This window comes from Lepidothrix coronata, unplaced genomic scaffold (genome assembly GCF_001604755.1).
Source record: "Lepidothrix coronata isolate B3197 unplaced genomic scaffold, Lepidothrix_coronata-1.0 Scaffold86, whole genome shotgun sequence".
In the NCBI taxonomy this organism is placed as follows: Eukaryota; Metazoa; Chordata; class Aves; order Passeriformes; family Pipridae; genus Lepidothrix; species Lepidothrix coronata.
The window spans coordinates 586,648-605,498 of NW_016690266.1; the positions used below are offsets into that span (position 1 = coordinate 586,648).

At 39.9% G+C, this 18,851-nt stretch overlaps 1 protein-coding gene across 14 annotated transcripts in view; it reads left to right on the forward strand.

Moving 5' to 3' along the window:
* The window catches only part of KALRN (kalirin, RhoGEF kinase), a 515,157-nt gene that overhangs the window by 324,759 nt on the left and 171,547 nt on the right, over positions 1 to 18,851 (forward strand). For all 14 annotated transcript variants that reach the window (XR_001875782.1, XR_001875783.1, XM_017820865.1 and 11 more), the window contains exons 14-16: positions 5,624 to 5,819; positions 11,626 to 11,792; positions 17,009 to 17,128. Coding sequence is in view for 12 of the 14 variants with exons in the window: in XM_017820865.1 (XP_017676354.1) it covers positions 5,624 to 5,819; positions 11,626 to 11,792; positions 17,009 to 17,128 (483 nt within the window). In the remaining 2 variants the exon portion in view is untranslated. The remainder of the gene's footprint in view (positions 1 to 5,623; positions 5,820 to 11,625; positions 11,793 to 17,008; positions 17,129 to 18,851) is intronic.

An 18,851-nucleotide genomic window follows, 5' to 3' on the forward strand; every position in this document is an offset into this window, starting at 1 on the left:
AGGAGTCAAAAGCACCAGAGCAGAATCATCACTGTGACAGTCCTTTCACACTTCAGTGGCTCAGGTCCCTACTAAGCCAGTGTGGCATCTCTGTCTGTTGTCAAAAAAAAAGGGTGACAGCGTTGCCATACTGCACAGCATCAGCCAAAACCAAGGCCTGAGAAGGAGGAACAGCAAACTTTCTGCTTATATGATCTCCAGAAGTGACAGTTTCATTTACCCTTTCCTACCTACAGCTCCACTACCATATATCTTTGGTATCAGTCTGCTCCTAGATCCAGTTACACTGTCACATCCAGACCTCTGCTCCTTCAACCTGCTCTGAACACCAAGGCAGAGCCAAGTGTTGTTGCCCTTGGCATTCCTGGTGCCCAATCTCTGGTATGTGCCTTAGAGATCTGGTCTTCTCTACTCCATTATAACTCCTTTCTTTCTGCACTCACAGATGCTCCCTCTGCATCCAGGAGTTAGAATTACCTTTTTTTTGATTCCTTCCTGGATTGTATCTAGCATCTTATGTCATCCATCCTCATTCTCTGCTAATTCCGGCTGTAAGGCTGCCAATTCTTTTCCTCTTGAAATGAGGTAGAAATTCCCTCATCTATACAGATCTGCACTGTGCCTGTGTGACTGTTCTTCCTGTCCTGTCTCATCTCTGTGTTTTACCCACTCTTCTTGCCTTTGCTTCTCTTCCTACTTGCACCATCATTTTTCTTGCAATCTGCCTCCTCCATTTGCTTGTTCTTCCCAGGCATCTTTACTCCTTTTCAGATCCTTCTTGCAAGCCCACTCTCTGTGTTGATAGCTTCTGCTTCCAGGAGAGAACTTTCTTCCCCTCCTCCTCATATGCCCTTCCTCAGCCCATACTTTGGAATATCAGTTCCTATGTGATTCATTCGCCATATAGCATTTATTTTCTATCACTGGATTCCTCATTTCCCCTCTCTACCTCCTTCAATTGGCAAACAAAATTTTCTGGTTGGCATTAAACAAGATGACTTTGGGTGTCAAACACTGAATTAAGGCCAAGCAAGCAGCATTCAAGGCTCAGCAGCACCATTTTGTAGAAAATCTCAGCAGCAGCATAAAAAAAAAAATATACCTAAGGATTTAGATAAGAAATTATTTGAGACATGCAATTGCTTGCACAGCAGCTGCAGCAGCTCCGGCAGGCTCTTTGGCCTAATTCACAAGCAAGCTGCAATGTAGGCATGAGATGCCTGGGTTGCTCCTGTTCTTACTGGTTTTCACCTGTGTACCTCTTCTCTATACCTCTCACTCTGCTCCAGGGTTGAAGGTGAACATGTCTCTCTCCATTTGGTCACATTTCCTGCTGGTGTTGCAACATGATAAATATGGGAAGCAGCAAATGCAGCAGTATTGCCACAGTGGGATTTTGGATATATTAAGTTGCTGCTTTAGGAGGATTCCTGCCTAAAGAGAATGTGGTCTAGACTGTGGTCGCTGTGTCTGCATGAAAAGCAGACCTGGCTGACATAGTCTGTATATCCATTATAGCTCTGTGATAGTAACATGGAGCTGACACAAAACCAGTATTTGCTCACCTGCTTCCTCCATTTCCCTGATAAGGATATCTCAGGTAACTCAACACTAGATTGGGTTCACTACCAACATTGCTCCTTCCATTATCATTGCAGCAGGAGCATCTGTTTCAGGTGAAGAAGGAAGAAATGTGCTTCCTAGGCTCATTGTAATCAACTGCTTTGTCATGTCTTTCATTTGTATTCTCGGGTCATTTTACTTTCCTTTAGTAAGGAAGGCCTGTTTCTTGGCCCCAAGCTTATATGACCCCCAAAGAAGGAGCGTGGCTTCTTCCAAGGAATCAGATGAAGTGTGACTGATATGTGTGCAGCTTTCCTTGGAACAGTGTGGGAACGGGGGGATAAGTCTGCTGCTTGTACTAGTGTAGACCTGTGCACTGCTGCTGTTGCTGTACATGTGACCCTTCTGCTTTGGTACAATTTCTTTCTCAAGCCAGAGCAGAGTTCAGGACTTCTATTACATCAGGGCTTCTCTTCTCTCACGGCATGTGAGGTTGCTGAGGTCTATTTAGGATCACAAACACTGGGAAGTAAAGTGAGTAAACATAAGTGCTGTCAGTTCCTGCCACCAAAAATCTAGCAGATAATCAGAGTAAACTCTGATCAGCCATTCTTCTGTGTCAAAAGGGAATAAAACAAGTTCATGGCCAAGTGAGCTTCATTTATGAAATAATTCTGACACAGGCTCAGTGCAGTCTTACCACAGCTCAGGACACTTCTGTTTGATGCAGTCCAAAGTTTATCATAGATATCAAGGCCTGACCAATCTGTGAAAGCATCCATTTTTTAGAGTTGAAAAATATACATCTGTAGTTAACAGAGCTGCCTAATTACTGCTTCTTCCTGAAGAAAAACAAATCATTTTCCCTATACCCAAGTCAAACCAGTAAATTCACACTCTGGGAATATTTCCAAATGGTCCAGTTTGAAGTACAGAAAATGCTGGGATTTTGAGGCATTGGCTGTACAGACAGAAAAGGAAATGTCTTAATGAGATATGCAAAGCAGCATGGTCTGTGGGATAGGGCACCAGATTGGGATTCAGGAAACCTGTGTTGTTATCACAGCTCTGGTATTGCTTTTTGCCTGAGTGTGCTTTAGATTCCCTTCTAGCCATCTGTTAGTCTGTTACTCAGAGCAATGTACCCAGCCTTCCTGTGCATGCTTAGCCTGAGAGATTCAGTGATGTTCCACCTCTTGCTGTGCCTGATCCCTTCCTCTCTTCCCCTAACCCAGCACATGAGATGATTGGCACTCCTTCATCAGCCCCCACTCAAAGGCTACTTCCCCCCTTCCTTACTTCTAACCTCCACTGGTGGCTGTGCTCTTGGCCCTGGTAGAGCTTGCACTGGGGCAGCAAACCTTGCTGGACCTGTCCAACTGTCCAGAGCCGCTCAGGTGCAGGCTTAGCCTCTGTTCCCAGTCCTGACAATGTAACACAGAGCACCATGGGCTGGCCTTCCATCTGGCATAATTTATCAGCTTGTGTCATCGCTGCTTGTACTGTCCTTCCCTCTTTATTTGGAACCACTCATTTGATCTGGGAAGTGTTGATAATGGAGCAAAACCCCTCTTTGCTCCACTGTCTACAAGGGACAGGTAGATATTCAGGAGCATCTCCTTCTGTGTGCAGAGCCTGGTGGGAGCTGCTTGCCGTCACGAGGATGAGCAGCACTGGTTACCTGGGAGCAAACCTTCTCCTGAGTGTTTGTAGGTGCTTCTCTGCTACAGACATGTCTTGGACACAGGCCTGAGGGACAAAAACCAGTGCAGTCAGGAACAGCCATCTCCCCATGCTCAAATGGAAATGATTGTAGATTTAACAATAAGAGCAATGCTGATCAGTGTCCCTTCCACAGCCAAGTGGATGAGTTACTAAGAAAAACAGCACCACAGCGGAGAGGTTTACGCAGGAAGTACTGGATCTCAGCGTACTTGTCGAACTTCTGCTGATTCCTTCTTACGTCTGTCATTAACTCCCCTGACAGTTCAACCCTACAAAAGATTTGCATTTTTCTGTCCTGGATTTGACATCCATAGAAGTAAATGGGATGGAGAGATTTTGTTTTGTTCAGAAACTCTCAATCATAAAGTCATGGCTCTCAGAGCAAACTCATGTAACACATTATTTGGTTGTTTTAATCTTTTCTGTTACTGTCACTTATAAATGGTTTTAGATGTCTTGAGTGCACATATATAAGAATGTCACAGGAAATTGGGAAGTACTTTGTGAATCCTTGCAAAATTTCAAATAATTATGTGTTGGCAGCCTGACAATCCATGCAGTGAATTCAAACAGACAATATTTTTAATAGCTCATAACAAATAAAGTTCTGATTCGCTTGTGTTGCATGCTTTTCCATTAGAAAGAACAGAAAGGGCTTTGCATTGAACTTTAAGTGTTACTGTCATGACCGTAGGAACCTGCTCTCATTCTAAATTCATTCTGCTGTTTGTAGTTTTTGAAACGAGGTCAAGATCGCCTCGGTTCTGATTACTGTTAGCTGAACATTTGTCTCTAAGTGCAAATGTATCTAGTAAAACTCTTCTCCAGCATCTACTTTGAACATTTCTTCATAACTGTTAAATCTACCAGTAAGTCTGCACTGTCTGGGGACTCCAGCTGTGATATGTGAATGAATCAGAGGCTGCTGGAATCAGGAATGGGGCCAAAGACAGTGTAGACATAGCTATTATTTAAAGGTAATTGAGTGGAATGGGCAAAGGAACAAGCTCGAGAAAAATAGAAGCCCCTCAGGATACCCATGCTCTGCCTTTCACCCTGCAGCTGAGGTCCCAGGTTCTTGATTGAGTCTGCTTTTCTACTTCTCTCAAAAAAAAAAAGAGCATAAAAACTGGTTTTTTTACTCCTAATACAAAACTGTACTACTGTCCATTCTAACATGAGAAAGGCTGAGAACTGATCTATTTGGTTTATCTTCCTAAGCCTGTATTGGATATAATATATGTTTTCTGGAAAGGAAAACTGAGTGGAAATTTTTGAGTCTTGGCTACTTAGGAAGTTAAGCGTCTCACTGCACACAGGCACTGAAGAGCATTTTAAGTGAGAAACAGAACTTTTCACTGCATCATAATGCACAAGTGGGAATGTAGATAGCTAGATTCAGAAGAGTTAAAACTAGGTATGAGGAATTAACCTATTAATCAAAATTGAGGCATTTATTTAATAATTTTAAATGCTTTTAAAAATTGTATTCTGCACAGTACCTATGTGCTTGATGTAATTCCCATTTCTCTTTTCCCCCATCTCTCATTCATAGTCACTAGAATATTCCCTCTTTTTAGCCTGCAGTAGCAGAATCTAGGTTGAGGTGAGACTGATGTTTGGCTGGCTGCTGAATCTTGCTTTAATTGTAGAGGCAAAAAGGGAGAAGGACTTTGATACCAATTGGCTGCTTGTGGACTAAGAGGTAAACCAGAAAGTACAATAAATGGACTGCTAAAATTATCAGACTTTGTGTCACAATTAGGAAGCAGAGAAAGCAACAGAAGATTTTACATGTTCCCATGAGTTATTGGCAGCTTATATAGGTCTTTGGTTACAGCCAGGTACCATTCCTGAATTTACTGGTGGATCTCCTGGCTCTCGAGTGTGATGTTTCTGTGTTGTGTGTTACATCTGTGATATGTAACAAATAGCGTGTTGCAAAATGTTTGTAGAAACATTCAGGCCATTTGGGGATTATGTGGTTTGCAATTATGCAAGCATTATTTTTTCATTTAAGTTTTAATTTATTCAGAAACATTCTCTCTACCATCCATGCAAATATAGTGGGTCTTCTCTTCCCGTGCCCTTTGAAAAGTTTAAGGGAAAGAGGAGGTGTCCAAATTCTTGTTGGGCTGATAATCGTGTTATGGATCCTGGCTTAAGAAAAATGTGAAGTGTGACCATTAAGTGGGCAGGATCTGGAGTGTATTGAGGCTGTGGTTTGAATGTTTCTGGATCAGAGTTGAAATGTGAAGTACTTTCTGATCCAAACACAGTTCAAGATATTTCATTGATCTTGAGCGAATAAGGTGTCTGTCTTCTGCCCATGAAGGTTACAGCAGAGTTAGATGCCTGGAATGAAGATCTGCTGAGGCAAATGAATGATTTCAATACTGAAGACCTCACTCTGGCTGAGCAGCGACTGCAGCGTCACACTGAGCGCAAGTTGGCCATGAACAACATGACCTTTGAAGTCATCCAGCAAGGGCAAGATTTACACCAGTACATCATGGAGGTCCAGGCTTCAGGTGAGCAGGACAATTTGATCTCTATTTTACATGGGGGGGGGGGACCAAAAAACACACCCAAAGCAAAAACAAGAAAAAAAACCAACCCCCACAAAATATATTTCAAATGAAAATAGCTCAATACATATTAAATACATCAGCTTTTAACATAACTATGAGCAATACCTGTTTCTCCAGACCGGAATTGTTTCAAAAGTTTTGGTAATTATTGGATTCAGGATTATATGTTAACTGCTGCTTCTTTGAGACTGAAACTCATGGAGGAAATGAAGCTAAATTTCAAGTTTCATTCAGAAATTTTCACAACTGCAGGATGGAGTTTGTGATTGACTCCAAAGTGGATGGAGAGGGGAGGGCAAGACAACTTGCTGTGGTAGGTCTTTGTCATTGCACCAGCTCAGAAACGAGCACTGCAGAGTCATGAGTTACAGATCCTCGAGCCAGGCAGTCAGACCTCAGGTCTGGATGAAGTCTGGTTGTTCTAGACTCCTAAGCTTGTTAACCTTTCTGCAACTGGACTTTATTGACTGACCAGATGTGCTGGCTTCTCCACAGACCTGAGTACCTGTTCCCTGTGCCACATTTCAGGGTGCAGACATGCCCAACAGAAAGAGAGAGAGGAGTGAGGGGAGAAAGAAACTAGTTTTGCAAGAGTCCTCTGGGAAAGAATCCAAATATGAGAGCCTTGAAACCAGTCATGAAATGGAACTCTTGTTTCCAGCCAGTTCTACTTGGAATTATTTTGTATAAAAAGGGAACATGATAAACCATACTGGAATTTTCCTTTTCAGAGTGCACTTGAAAGTTTAAGGTAGCAACTTGGATGTTAAAAAAACCCCTTTGGTATGTGCTCTTAAGTGAAAGACTTGATTCATTTTGATAGGAAGTTTGTTTGATACTTTTACTCTGCTTTTCAGCAGTAGGATCCTATTTTCTAATACATCATATGAATCAGGATTTTTGTATCCTTGCATTTTGTGTTTGGAAAAGGAATATCGTAATTCAGATTAATCACTGCATAAAGCCCAGAAGTGAATGTTACTTGTGAAGTGCTTTAACCTTCTTAAATGTCTGGAAAGAGTGCAAAGCAAGAGCAGTTCTTTCCCTCTCAATCTGCACTTTTGAAATAAGAAGGATTTTATGGTTTTATTCTTTGGCAAACATTTTACCTCTAGGCACCTACGTTTAAAAAAATCTGGCAGTACTCAGCCTGATTTGGCAAGCTGAACTCAGCAGAGGCTTAAGGACTGCTACAAGAGTATGTTGTGAACGAGACAATCCGGTGCTTTGTGTGAACTGTGTGTGTGAACTTCTCTGAGATCTGCCTACACGATGCCTGTCCCTGTGCTTCAGCTTCCTTGCTTTCTGGGACAGAAAACTTGTTCTAATAGATTGGTTCAGATGCTTGTGCTTTTTTGATTGTTTGTTTTTAATCGTGGAGGAGTCATACAAGTAAGAATCCATGGGAGGTAAAGAATATGATCCACAACAAAGCCAGAAGTTTCAGTGACAGATTTTTTAGAAAATAGAAAATAAGTAAATTCTGTGTCTTTCAAGAAGTTAGAAACAAATTCTTTTGGATTGTAGACAAAAGATTAGAAACTAAATGAAGTGACATGTAAAATGTTTTTGTAAGATTATCTAAGATCACTTTCTATGAAGCCTACCCAATAAAAATCCACTGCTCCCAAAGGCAAGGAAGCAGAAGCCCCATAGGGATGTAGAGTAACTGTAGTTAATCAAAGATAATGGTCATGTCTGCCATGCATGGAATGCTAAATGCTGGGAGAATGGCAAAATAAGGGAGAGAGATGGCATGTGGGAGCCTACTGTTTCTTACTTCAATAAAGGACAGTTATACTTCATAAAAAAGTGGTTTGATTTTACTCCCTCTTCCTGAATCCTTTATCACAGTCATTCAGTGTATAAGGTAAGGGATGATTGTTCTTAACTGTCGGAGCTGCAAACTTGCAGGAGTCCTGGGAAATCAGCTGCTCTTGCTGCTTCCTATTGTACACTGTCACCATTGCTACCATCAAAACTCAGCTGTAGCTATAGAAGATAAAGCCAGAAAAAATGTGATTTTCCAGAGCCATTCTACCTAACCAGTCACCCTTAATTGACCAAGTTTCTTCCTTTCCCTATAAATCTCTTTGAGCTTTATTCTTTTTAACATGTCACACAGGAAACTGATTCAGTTTTGATCACTCTGTCATTTGGCTTGGAGGTCTTTAAGCCAGCAAGTCTGTCAGATAAAATCACATCCAGGTGTTTCCATGCATGATGCCTTTTTTTCTCAGAAGTCTCGTGGAGGTAGAAAATGAAGGTTTCGGACATTTGCCCACAATTTTTGCATGTCCGATGCAGACTTGGAGCAGTGATTCTTACAGGGCTGTGGAGTGTGTGGAAATACCTGTGAACATGCTCATGTTGTTGCAATAAATCCAAAGGTTCAGACTCTGTGTGGATATTGAGGGCATCTGTGCACATCAGGCATCAGTGCAAGTCCTGTATTTCCTAAGTTCCATACAGCTCAGGGTTATATTCCTGTGATTCCATCCACTATCCCAGTGCATGTGAGTGATCCTGCTTTGGATTAGCCTGTTTTCACCAGCAGAATAATTATTTTTCAAAGAAATGTTTGTTTTTATTAGGGAATATCTAAGATCTGGAAGTCAGGTTGTGTTTTCTGAAATTTAGCAGTACTTGCAAATTGTCTTCATATCTCACTAAAATCTATGTCTTTAACTAAACTTATTTGCATTCAGAGACTATTATAACAGTATTCTTAACCAAGACTGGACTTTTGAATGAGCCAGCTCTTTTTATTTCAACAAACCTATCTGCTATTTTTCCAGTTTGATTGTAGCTCTCTGCTGCTGATAGCAAAGCTAAATATGTGGGTAAATATTCTCAAAAATGGATATTGATTTTTTTGGGTGCCTAACTTTATATGTTGAAGGGTCCTGGCATTTTCAAAAGTGACAGCTTGGACATTTCTGAGAAATCCATTTCCCATGGAAAGTTTAGGACAATATTTTAGTAGCGATTTAGCACTTTGGTCCAAGCTGCGGTGATGACACAGTCATGTAATTTTTTTAGCATATGCAACTTAGTAATTCTCATTCTAGGAATTAAAAGAGTTACACTCTAATAGCTAGGCTGTCATGGCTAGGCTTCAGGAACGAAGATTTAGGAAGGCTCTATCCACGTTTGTTACAAGCAAACTGGTGGCTTATGAGGCCAATACGAGATAGACATATCTGATTGCAAAAGGCAATAGCTGGTTAATTGATTATACAAATTTATTTGATTATTAAAGTCCATTTGCATCGTCAGCATCATTGTCATAATGAGCCCTACAGCTGGGAGTCTCTCATGGTTTACAGAGCTCCCTTTTTATATCTTAGAAGCAACTTGTCTAAGTCAAGCCTGAAACACTGTAAAGCTGAAGTTGGGGACATTTATTCAGTCCCAACCTGATATGTGGAAAATTCAAAGCTGTTTTGGTTCCTGGTCATTAAGTTAACATTGTTCACTTTTTCTCCCAGCGTTGCATTGCTTAAAAGGGAAGTGGAAACCTATTACATTTTGTTTGTGATGTCCTTTATAGTTAGTTATAACTGTAGTTTATATTGCAAAGAAGAGAATATAAACTGCTATCACGGGCTTCTAATATTTCAGCCTGAAGCAGATTCAAAGCTGTTTCAAAACAGTTTTTTACAGGTCAAAAAGCTTTCCTCAGACTGAATTGTATCTCACATTGCAAACAGTTCAGGTGTCACTAATGCATGTTTTGTAGGATGCCAGTTAGTGTGGCTCAGTACTCTTTTCTGTAGTATTTTTTAAAAAATATTTTCAATTCAATATCGTTCCCTTGACATCTGCTGCACTGTTTGAGATATCAGAAGAAAATGGCAACCACGTTCGGTTTGTCAGAAAGTCACCTGTGCTTTTCGAGCTGTCAAAGCACAATGTAAAGATAATATGTATGAAATTATTCAGGAAACAAAGCTTTCTATCTTGCAAACCAATTCTTGGGAAGAATAAGCATTCTCACCGCATGTGCTGGCACTGTAGAATAAATCTGCATGACATATGACAAGCAGGAAAGGGCAGATCATTCATCATGGGGAGCGCAGGCTGCCCTTGGATAGCATCCCAGGCAGTTCACTGGTTGCTGCTGATGAGTTAGCACAATCAGAACCAGACCAGCTGAGTGTGCACGAAGGAAAACCGTGCATTTAATATCCAATAGGTGTAGTGAAGTCAAGCATACAAAAAGCCGTCATGTCCCGAGGATACAGAACCATATGCAGGCTAATTGTAGCAACAATGCCTGGTGTCTGGCAATTGAAAGGAACTTCACTCCCAAGAATAGAAACACATATTAAATTTCCAGTTTTAAATGGGAAGCCAGGGGCCATTCCACTTTATTTGGTAATGAAGGAACTGTTTTGTTTTGGCTGGGAAAGGGAATAAGCCAATCATTTGCATTCCCATGTGCTTTTTCTGATAAAACCAGAAACCAGAAAAAGGGGATAGGGTTAGTAATAAGGTCATGTTTATTTTGCACACTGTCCTCTGTAGATATGGTTGTGAGAGAGAAGGAAAGTCATGAGTCTCTGAGGAGGATAAAGGAGGAGGCCAAGACAACTTTCTAAATGGGTTTTTTAAAGCGTCCAAGTTTTTATTTCAGCAGCTTCTAATTAACACATTTCTTATATTATTCCATGAAATCAAATGGCTTTGGAGAAAAGCGCAGTGTTTTCTCAGCATTACTGCAATTAGATTATTTTTATATTAGGTTCCTGATCCTTCCTGCATTGAGGCCAATGGCAAAATTCCAATAGACCTCAGTGAGGGAAGAGTTGGGTCTTTATTAGTTTATAGTCACAGGGATTACAGTAACATGGGATGACATCATATTTCCTCCAGGCCAGACTTCCCCAATTGCACTGGTAACATACCCAGCAATATTATTGCATGGGTGTAATCGAGAAGGAAGGTGTGAAGCTCTGTGTTGTATTTCTTGTAATGACTATACACAAGGCTCAAAGTGTCATAAGAAAATTCAGGAGGTAGGAAGGGCCTCAAAAGGTCCCTCTTTCAATCTCCTGATCAAGTCAGGGCCAGCTATGAAATGAGACCGGGGTTTATCAATCTCATGCAGGATGCAAGGGACAGGGAATGTGGTACCTGTCCACCTTTTCTCTCTGATATGTTACGACTGGACAAAAGCCAGTCTGTGGAATAATTCTGAACTATAGGATGGTTTAAACTAATTCATTTTTAATGATCCTCTGTGTCCAGATGGAGAAAAAGTTTGGGCTGTGGAGATCTCTGTACTTGTAACACTACTGTAGATCTGGTGACTAGAGTTTACTTCCTGTATTTCACTTTTGTATTTTCATCTTCATCTCTTTTCTCTTCTAAGGTTTTTTCAACATACATTTCTAAAGTGTAAGTTAATGAAATACTGTAACAAAGGGAGGTTTTTTCTGTCTTTTTTATAAATTTGATGTTCATGCAAGTTTCTGAGAAAGACTCTGTCTAAATCATGTCCTACTGGCCAGATGCTGATGGGCAAGATGAGCAATGATCACCAGAGAAACACTACTTTGTGGAAAAATGTAGTGAGGCAGAGTAGGAAACTGGGAAAGCCAAGTATTACATGTGAGAAAATTTAATGAGAAATAATTACTCAGATAGTTGCAAATCAATGTGTTAGATGGCAAAAAATTTTGAAATTCACATTTATGCAAAATTGAAATTTCAGTGATATCTCTCTCTCTGCATGTTACAGGTATTGAGCTGATCTGTGAAAAAGACATTGATCTTGCAACACAGGTTCAAGAGCTGCTGGAATTCCTTCATGAGAAACAGCATGAGCTGGAGCTTAATGCTGACCAAACTCACAAGAGGTTAGAGCAGTGCCTACAGCTCCGGCACCTACAGGCTGAAGTCAAGCAGGTGAGAGCTTTTAACCACCCATAAGGAGTTTAAGTGGATTTTCAGCCATTACATACGTGCAACTGCTAAACCAGCTTTTGCCAAGCAGCATACCTTTAGGAGGACAACCTTAATCCCTCTTTGCTTAACAATACTTGATTTGCTGACAGGCTACAGAGTGGCCCTTTGGCTTCATGACTAGATATTGGGAGTCTGCGCAGAACTGACCCAATAACTTCTCAACTGGAGAAAATGCATCAAACTCCAAGTGTTCTGAGAATATAATTACTTGATTTGGGACTCAGACTTAAGCTGAGGTGGAGAATTGGCTCAAAGCAAAGGAAATTGAGCTGCGAGGTCTAAGTATGAAATTATAGTAGTTTCACCTTTTCACTTATTGCTATACAACTGTTGACCTGCAGGAATCTTTAACATCTTCTGGTGATTCAAAAAATTCTGGCTGTGGTCTTTAGATCCAAGGTCTTGTTTAGACATCTCAGTATTGTTACATTGCCTTTCTTTCAGTTTTCATCTTAGTGTAGGCAGTCATGTTCTGCCTCCATTGGTTTTCCCTAATATTTAATTTGGATGCCTCATGTTTCTTTGTTTTCCTTTGCTGCACAGGGTGACACTCCACTTCCTGGTCCTAACCCATAGGTGGCTTCACACTGCAGTGTATGTCTGGATTTCAAAGGAATGGTCTTGGTTTCATTAGGAGAACCAAGAACATCTTTTCAGACACCTGGAATATTGAGGTTTCTATTTTACCTGTACAAGTGGCTGAGGGGGTGGGAGAGATGCCCAAATACTACAAGGTGTTCATTGAAAAGATTTGCTTATTTGTTTACTACATATATATACATATATATATTCATACATATGTATATATGTATGCTGAATCCTTAGTAGGTATGATCATAAATACTCACTTTTGAAGAGGGAATAGCCAAGTGATACTTTACCTGAATTGTTTCATCATCACTGGACAAAAATCCTTCATTCTCAGACAACACTTAAGCTAGAAGCTGGAGCACCTACACTAGTGCATACATTTTCTTTCAAAGTCTGTTATGATGTGAATATTTTGCAACCCTACCTAAAACCTAAAAGTAGCATAAAACTATCCTAAGTTTTTATTTTTAAATGTAGTCATTTTGCATTTGTGATTACTGAAGATGAACTCCTCATGAAGTTCTAGAGTGCTTTGGCTTTCTTCTGGAAAAAAAGAGAGACTCTGTGATATTTATAATCACCACTGTAATATGATTATGAATTGTATCCTTTTTTTTCCATAGGTTCCCCAAATTTCTTAGACAGAGCTTAGCTAAGCTTGGAGTTTTGTGTGATAGATTTATGATCAAGTAGAGACATTTTATGACAGAAAACAGGAGGTTATACCTGTAGCAGAAATGCTAAAGATGCAGGTTGCCCACTTGCCCAGGATGAAGTGCAGTGGGTCAGGCCTGTGGCTGCTCCTGGAGCCATACAGTGACAGTGCAGCACTTTCTGCAGGTACTTGATGTTACCTACCTTATTATCAAGTATCTGCCGGGCCTTAAGTATTTTACGACCCAAAAACTACCCAAAGGAAGTCGTTATAGGACTGAGCTATCTAATACTGTGAGAGAACAGCTGTCTTTAATTAGTATGTCCTTGATGGAGCTTGGGACCATGTGAGCTCTCGTTACTAAGTGACCTTTCGGCAAACCAATAGTGAAAACATTTTATTTGTTCAGCTGAATACTAAGGGCTCCTTTGCTTGTTAACCTATGAATTACCACAGCTACAGTTTCCCTTAGGAAGAGGCCAGTTACAATATTTCTGTGTCCTATCTATTTGGTTTCCTGTATATGAGTCATATTCCCAACCATTTAGTGGGATTGGGAAATATATTGATTTTGGCTTGTAGTTCATTTCCAATCTGGTCCAGGTTTCCTTCACTTTAATTTTAGTGCATCTGAGGCAATGGATGATCTCATTACCAAATTGCTCTTGCTCTTGTGAGTGGGGTGAGATGTGGTTGCTGCAAGACACCTACTGTAGCTGTGTTAAGTTCTGCTGACACAGTAAAATTGGTCAAGGCTGCTACATGTACATGTGTTTGCATTTTGATATAATGGCTCACGGAAATAAAAAGTCTTTTAACTGTCTCTATCTATTTAAGTTTCATTTACCAGAGATTTCTGCTTTATATCATATGCACCAAGGGTCTGAATGCCAAGACAATGAACTGAAGTTTGGGACCATTAAAGCAGAACGATTCCAAATTAGATGTTCTGTGAACTGCTTTAGAGTGGAAATAGTAAAGATCAGTAATTCACATACTCTTTGTTATTAAGGAAGATCCTGCCCAAGCCTTATTTCCCTCATTTGGATCCTACTCATTTCTGACAGAAACTACAGAGGATGGACTGCTTACATAAAAGTAATAGCAGAATAGATTTGTGGAGATCAGTTTAAAGAAAACAAACTCTAATGCTGCGCCTGCAGCTGTTTGGCTTCCCTATCCCCTTATTTTATCTTTGTATGGTTTGGGGTTTTTTTCTTGATAAGTGTTGAACTTGACCTAATTTTCTTCAAGATATCCTCACAGTGCCCCACTACACTTGCTTTCCAGGTTGTTTTGAAGAATATTTAATCCTTTTGATGTGCCTGTTATCCATCTACTTTTGCTGTTTGGTATTAGATTTGCTTCCATATGTATATGCCCAAAGGATGATGGGAAGTAGTCATTTGAGAGACTATATATATATATATATAACAAATATATTTGTTTTTTCCTAATCTAACATCAAATAGCTCCTGGAAACCTGATGCAGTTTTGAACATGGCTAAAATTTCCAGAGGTTGTCCTTGCTGATGGCTGTGTGTGTGATACAGTCCTGTCAAAGAAGCTATAAAGGGTCTGCAGATGTAAAAGATTCACTTACATTGTTTAATCGTTTAAACTTAAAAATCTTTTCCCATCCAACTTGACAGGTATCCATTGGAAGGCCTTAAGTCTTTTTTAGAAACATGAAGGAAGGCATTTGGACTAAACTAAACAGTAGACAAAAGTACTACATGATACAGAGCTCTCATTCCTTAAGAATGGCTGCACAAAGGGTGCCTCAACGTTTATTTCTCCTGGAGAATCTGCTTCTGTGCTCAGTGAAGATGGCAAAGTTTCAGGGAAGAAATTATGAATTTTAGAAGAATTTGGTTCTATTATTTAATTAAAGACAAGGTGTTGTACAGGAGTGTAGCCTCTTTAAAGCAAATTGGAGTCAAAAGTGGGAGTTGTTTCAGAACTGTGGTGGCTGCCCTGTAAATAACCCATTCCTTCCAGAGAAACTGTTCTCCAGTGTCAAGTGGCTGTTATATAAGATGCTGTAAAAGTATTTCTGCTTCTCTGCTATTAAAAAAAAAAAAAGGCATTCTAAGAGAGTCTTTGGAGATTTATTTAAACACAGAATTATTTAATCAGTGCTTCTACAAAGCTGATAAAATCTGTAATTTGTAGGAAATGTCTGTTTAAAGCCATCTTTTTCTGTCGACCCAACAGCATGTTGCCAGATAATGGTGAATCTGTTAATACAGGAAATGATCATAGAAGGGTCTTGGTGCTGTATTAGCAGCTTCCCTACATATTTTAATGACAAGGTATTAAACACTTTATGAGCAGGAGTCAGCTTGTGAGCAGGTCTTGTAAACCAGATACAGAGGTGTAAATGCTATGTTTTTAGCATAGATAGTATTTTCTACAAGTCAGTATTTTCTGTCCAAGTCAGGATGTATTGTGGTGTGTAAAATGTGAAAGCATGTCTTGCATTATCATGTCCTCACTTCAAGTCTTTCCCAGGTACAGTGATCCTTTGATTAACTTCAGTGTTTGGTACCATGTAGTTGGTAATAATGTAGGTTTCTAGTCTGATGGATTATAGAAAATACCAGCCAATATAATTGTCCTATGATAACTCGATTTCTTTTCCTGTAAATCTTTGTGGCACTTCCCACAGGAACAATTACACCTGATGATGAAAGAAAGAAAGCTGACAAATGAAATCTACCACACTGTTGTACTGAGCAGAATGTAATTTTCTACAAATTAGGGTCAGCTACATGTGTAGATGGCTCCCCTTTCTTTCTCCTAGGGAAAACTCATTTTTCTACCCTACAGAGTATTGAATGGCTATAACTAGGGTGATACATGATGTAGGGATACAAAAACAAAGCAACATAAAATTTGTATTTCTTTCAGGCAATTTAATGGATCGCTTGGTGAAAATGATAGCACAAAAGGGAAATTACTATGTAGAATAGTGCAGCAAAGTCAATTTTGGAACTTTGTAAATCATGAGCTATATTTAGGGCAGTGACTGAGCAGTCAGGATTTCCTGTGCACCCATGAATTGGATTCAGCAGCTTTCTGGCTTTACTGGAATAATTTTACACCTACACAGGTAGAAAATAAGCTTTGAGACAACGCAGAAAAGAACTTGCACATGTGTTCTGGGTGCTAATTTCCCAAACACATATCTTAAAATGGCAGAAAATGCTGCTGCTTAAATGCGTGAGTACAAGCTTGATAGATTAATTATGTATATTTAGGATTTGATTCTGCAGTCATTACAGCATGGTTTGCATGTCTACAAATAATCTGAACATCTCTGAAGTAAAGCCTCTTGATTAAATACAAAATGCAGGACCTGATATTTATTCCTAGTTCTGCGTGCAGGTGGAACTCCAACTGCATATTAACTCTATGCTAGATGAAACCATCTGTGTCTTCTTCATCCTCACTCCTAAGCTCTGACTTTTGTGTAAAAGAAATACAGACAAGGGGAGCAGAAAGGTGTTGCAACATCTATGATGCCAGTTGGAAATTTGAAAAAGAGAGATCTTTGTTTAAATTCAAATCTCCCTCATTATGATTTGTGGTTTTGCTGTGAGGTATTTGAGGGGAACATTCACTTTTGTGATCATACCTTGGAAATGAATGCCCTTTGCATCTAAATATCCATGTAAATACTTTAGAAGTTTAATTCTTCAGGCAATAACTTCTTCAGTAAGATCTTTGCCATGTAAAATCGTAGGTCATTCTTATCCTAGGATTTCTTTCTGCTCCTAGATTCAACATGAGACCACAGTGGGCAAAACACATGGTTGTTCACCCAGCCTGAAGCATTTTCTGATTTGTGACTACATAAACCTTAGTACCGAAGCAACCTTTCCATAAGCATATCCTTTCTTTACAGGTGCTTGGTTGGATCAGGAATGGGGAATCAATGCTGAATGCAAGCCTTGTCAACGCGAGCTCCCTCTCTGAAGCTGAGCAGCTCCAGCGAGAGCATGAGCAGTTTCAGCTGGCCATAGAGGTAATACCAAGGAGTTAACTTTGTTTCTCCTTCCCAGGTGAACATCATACAAAAGGTTATCTCTTGAACATCGATCACTGCTTGCTTGAAGGAAGGGGAGGAATAAAAACTTTAGAAAATCAACTTATATCAAACTGATAATGTAGCCAGAGGCTAATAGTGAAATAATTATTTATAACCTGCAGCTAATTTTTCTGCTGTCAGATATCAGCCTTTCCATTCATGAAAATAACACTCACACATCTGGTAATTTCTTTGATAACAAAATAACATTAAAATTCACAAAGTGATCTGAAATGGGAAAAGTTTGTGAAGTCAGTTTCTTCCCACATCCACAGTTTGCAGGTCATTTCACAGCATTCATTTATGAATATCTTTGTTACTGGATAATGCTCTCACACTAGATCTTTTTCATTCAGCTCTCCTTTTGTGGACAGCAGAAAAGAAATTCATTCAAACTCTCATCCTCAAATAAGTTTGACAAAGAGGCAAGAGAGGCAGTTTTTCAGAATTGCCTGCTAAACTGCTTTTGCCCCTTCTGGAGTAACAACACATCTTTAACCTGGCCCTTGAAAACTGGTTGTGAACCAACTCATTTGCCTCACTTACAGGGCCAGGACTTGGCAGGAGGAATAACACCTGACTTGAGCTGCTTTCCTTTGAATGAGAAAGTAGTGGAGGGCTGACTCCCCTGAGTAGGGCACTACAAGATTTATAGTTAAGCTCAGTGCTTCATGTATCTCTGTCAGTACAAACAAACCCTACACTCACAGGGTGTGCTCACTTCAGCTGCTAGAAAGAAGTTCCATTGCTTTCTCCCATTCCTGTTTAACAAGGTGTATGTGCTTCCCAAATTATGTTAATTGTTAGCTACTTACAGAGCAAAGAACAAGCTGCAGAATCCCTATATATTTGAAAACTAAGCCAAACATTAAACTAGGAAACTATGGAAATTCAAAGAGATGCCTGACTGTGTGAGGGGGGCAGGGGGAAGAAGGAGGGGGGAATGTCTCCTAGTAAACTTGGAATAAGTCAATATACATCCTAGTGTTGCTAGTAAGTATAGAGTTTAAATCTTAGCTAATGATCTATTTGGATCCAGCTCCATTCACAGTAAGGAAGGAGTAGCTGCTGCAGCTCCTAAAGGAAAAGGAAGAAGTTTTCTGTCAATTCTGTGTGAGCTGGCTGGTACCAAGCTGTGCTGACCACATCTTGGCAGCCACCACCAGACAGCAGCGGGGAACAAGACACCCACTGGCTGAGTTATCACAGCTTGCTGCCATCGGGGAAGTGCTTGTACTTGGTGGTAAATGCAAATCACAGAGGGAGAAGAGGGTTACACCACAGTAAGGGGAAAATAAGTTTTCGAAGGGAGAAAACACTAGATTAAATATTGAAAATGTTTAAAGCTCAACATGGGGAAGAGATCAGCAAAGCACACAGGGTAGGCCGTTCTCTAAAGACATTCTAGATGTGGAATTGATTTTCAGTTGAAATCCTTTAAAGTCTATTTAAAACAAGTATTACAATTCTAACATCAGTAAAGCAGCTGGATATTAAATTTAACCAGTTGTTCTTGAACATCTTCCTAAGTGTTTCTGCCAAGTATTAATGCTTAGGTTTTGCTAATAGCTTTCTCTACATTGCATTATTCATCAGTGTATTACTAGATGATTTCAAGCTTCTTTCCAGGTTCAAGGACTAGATCATAAAAGTATCACAT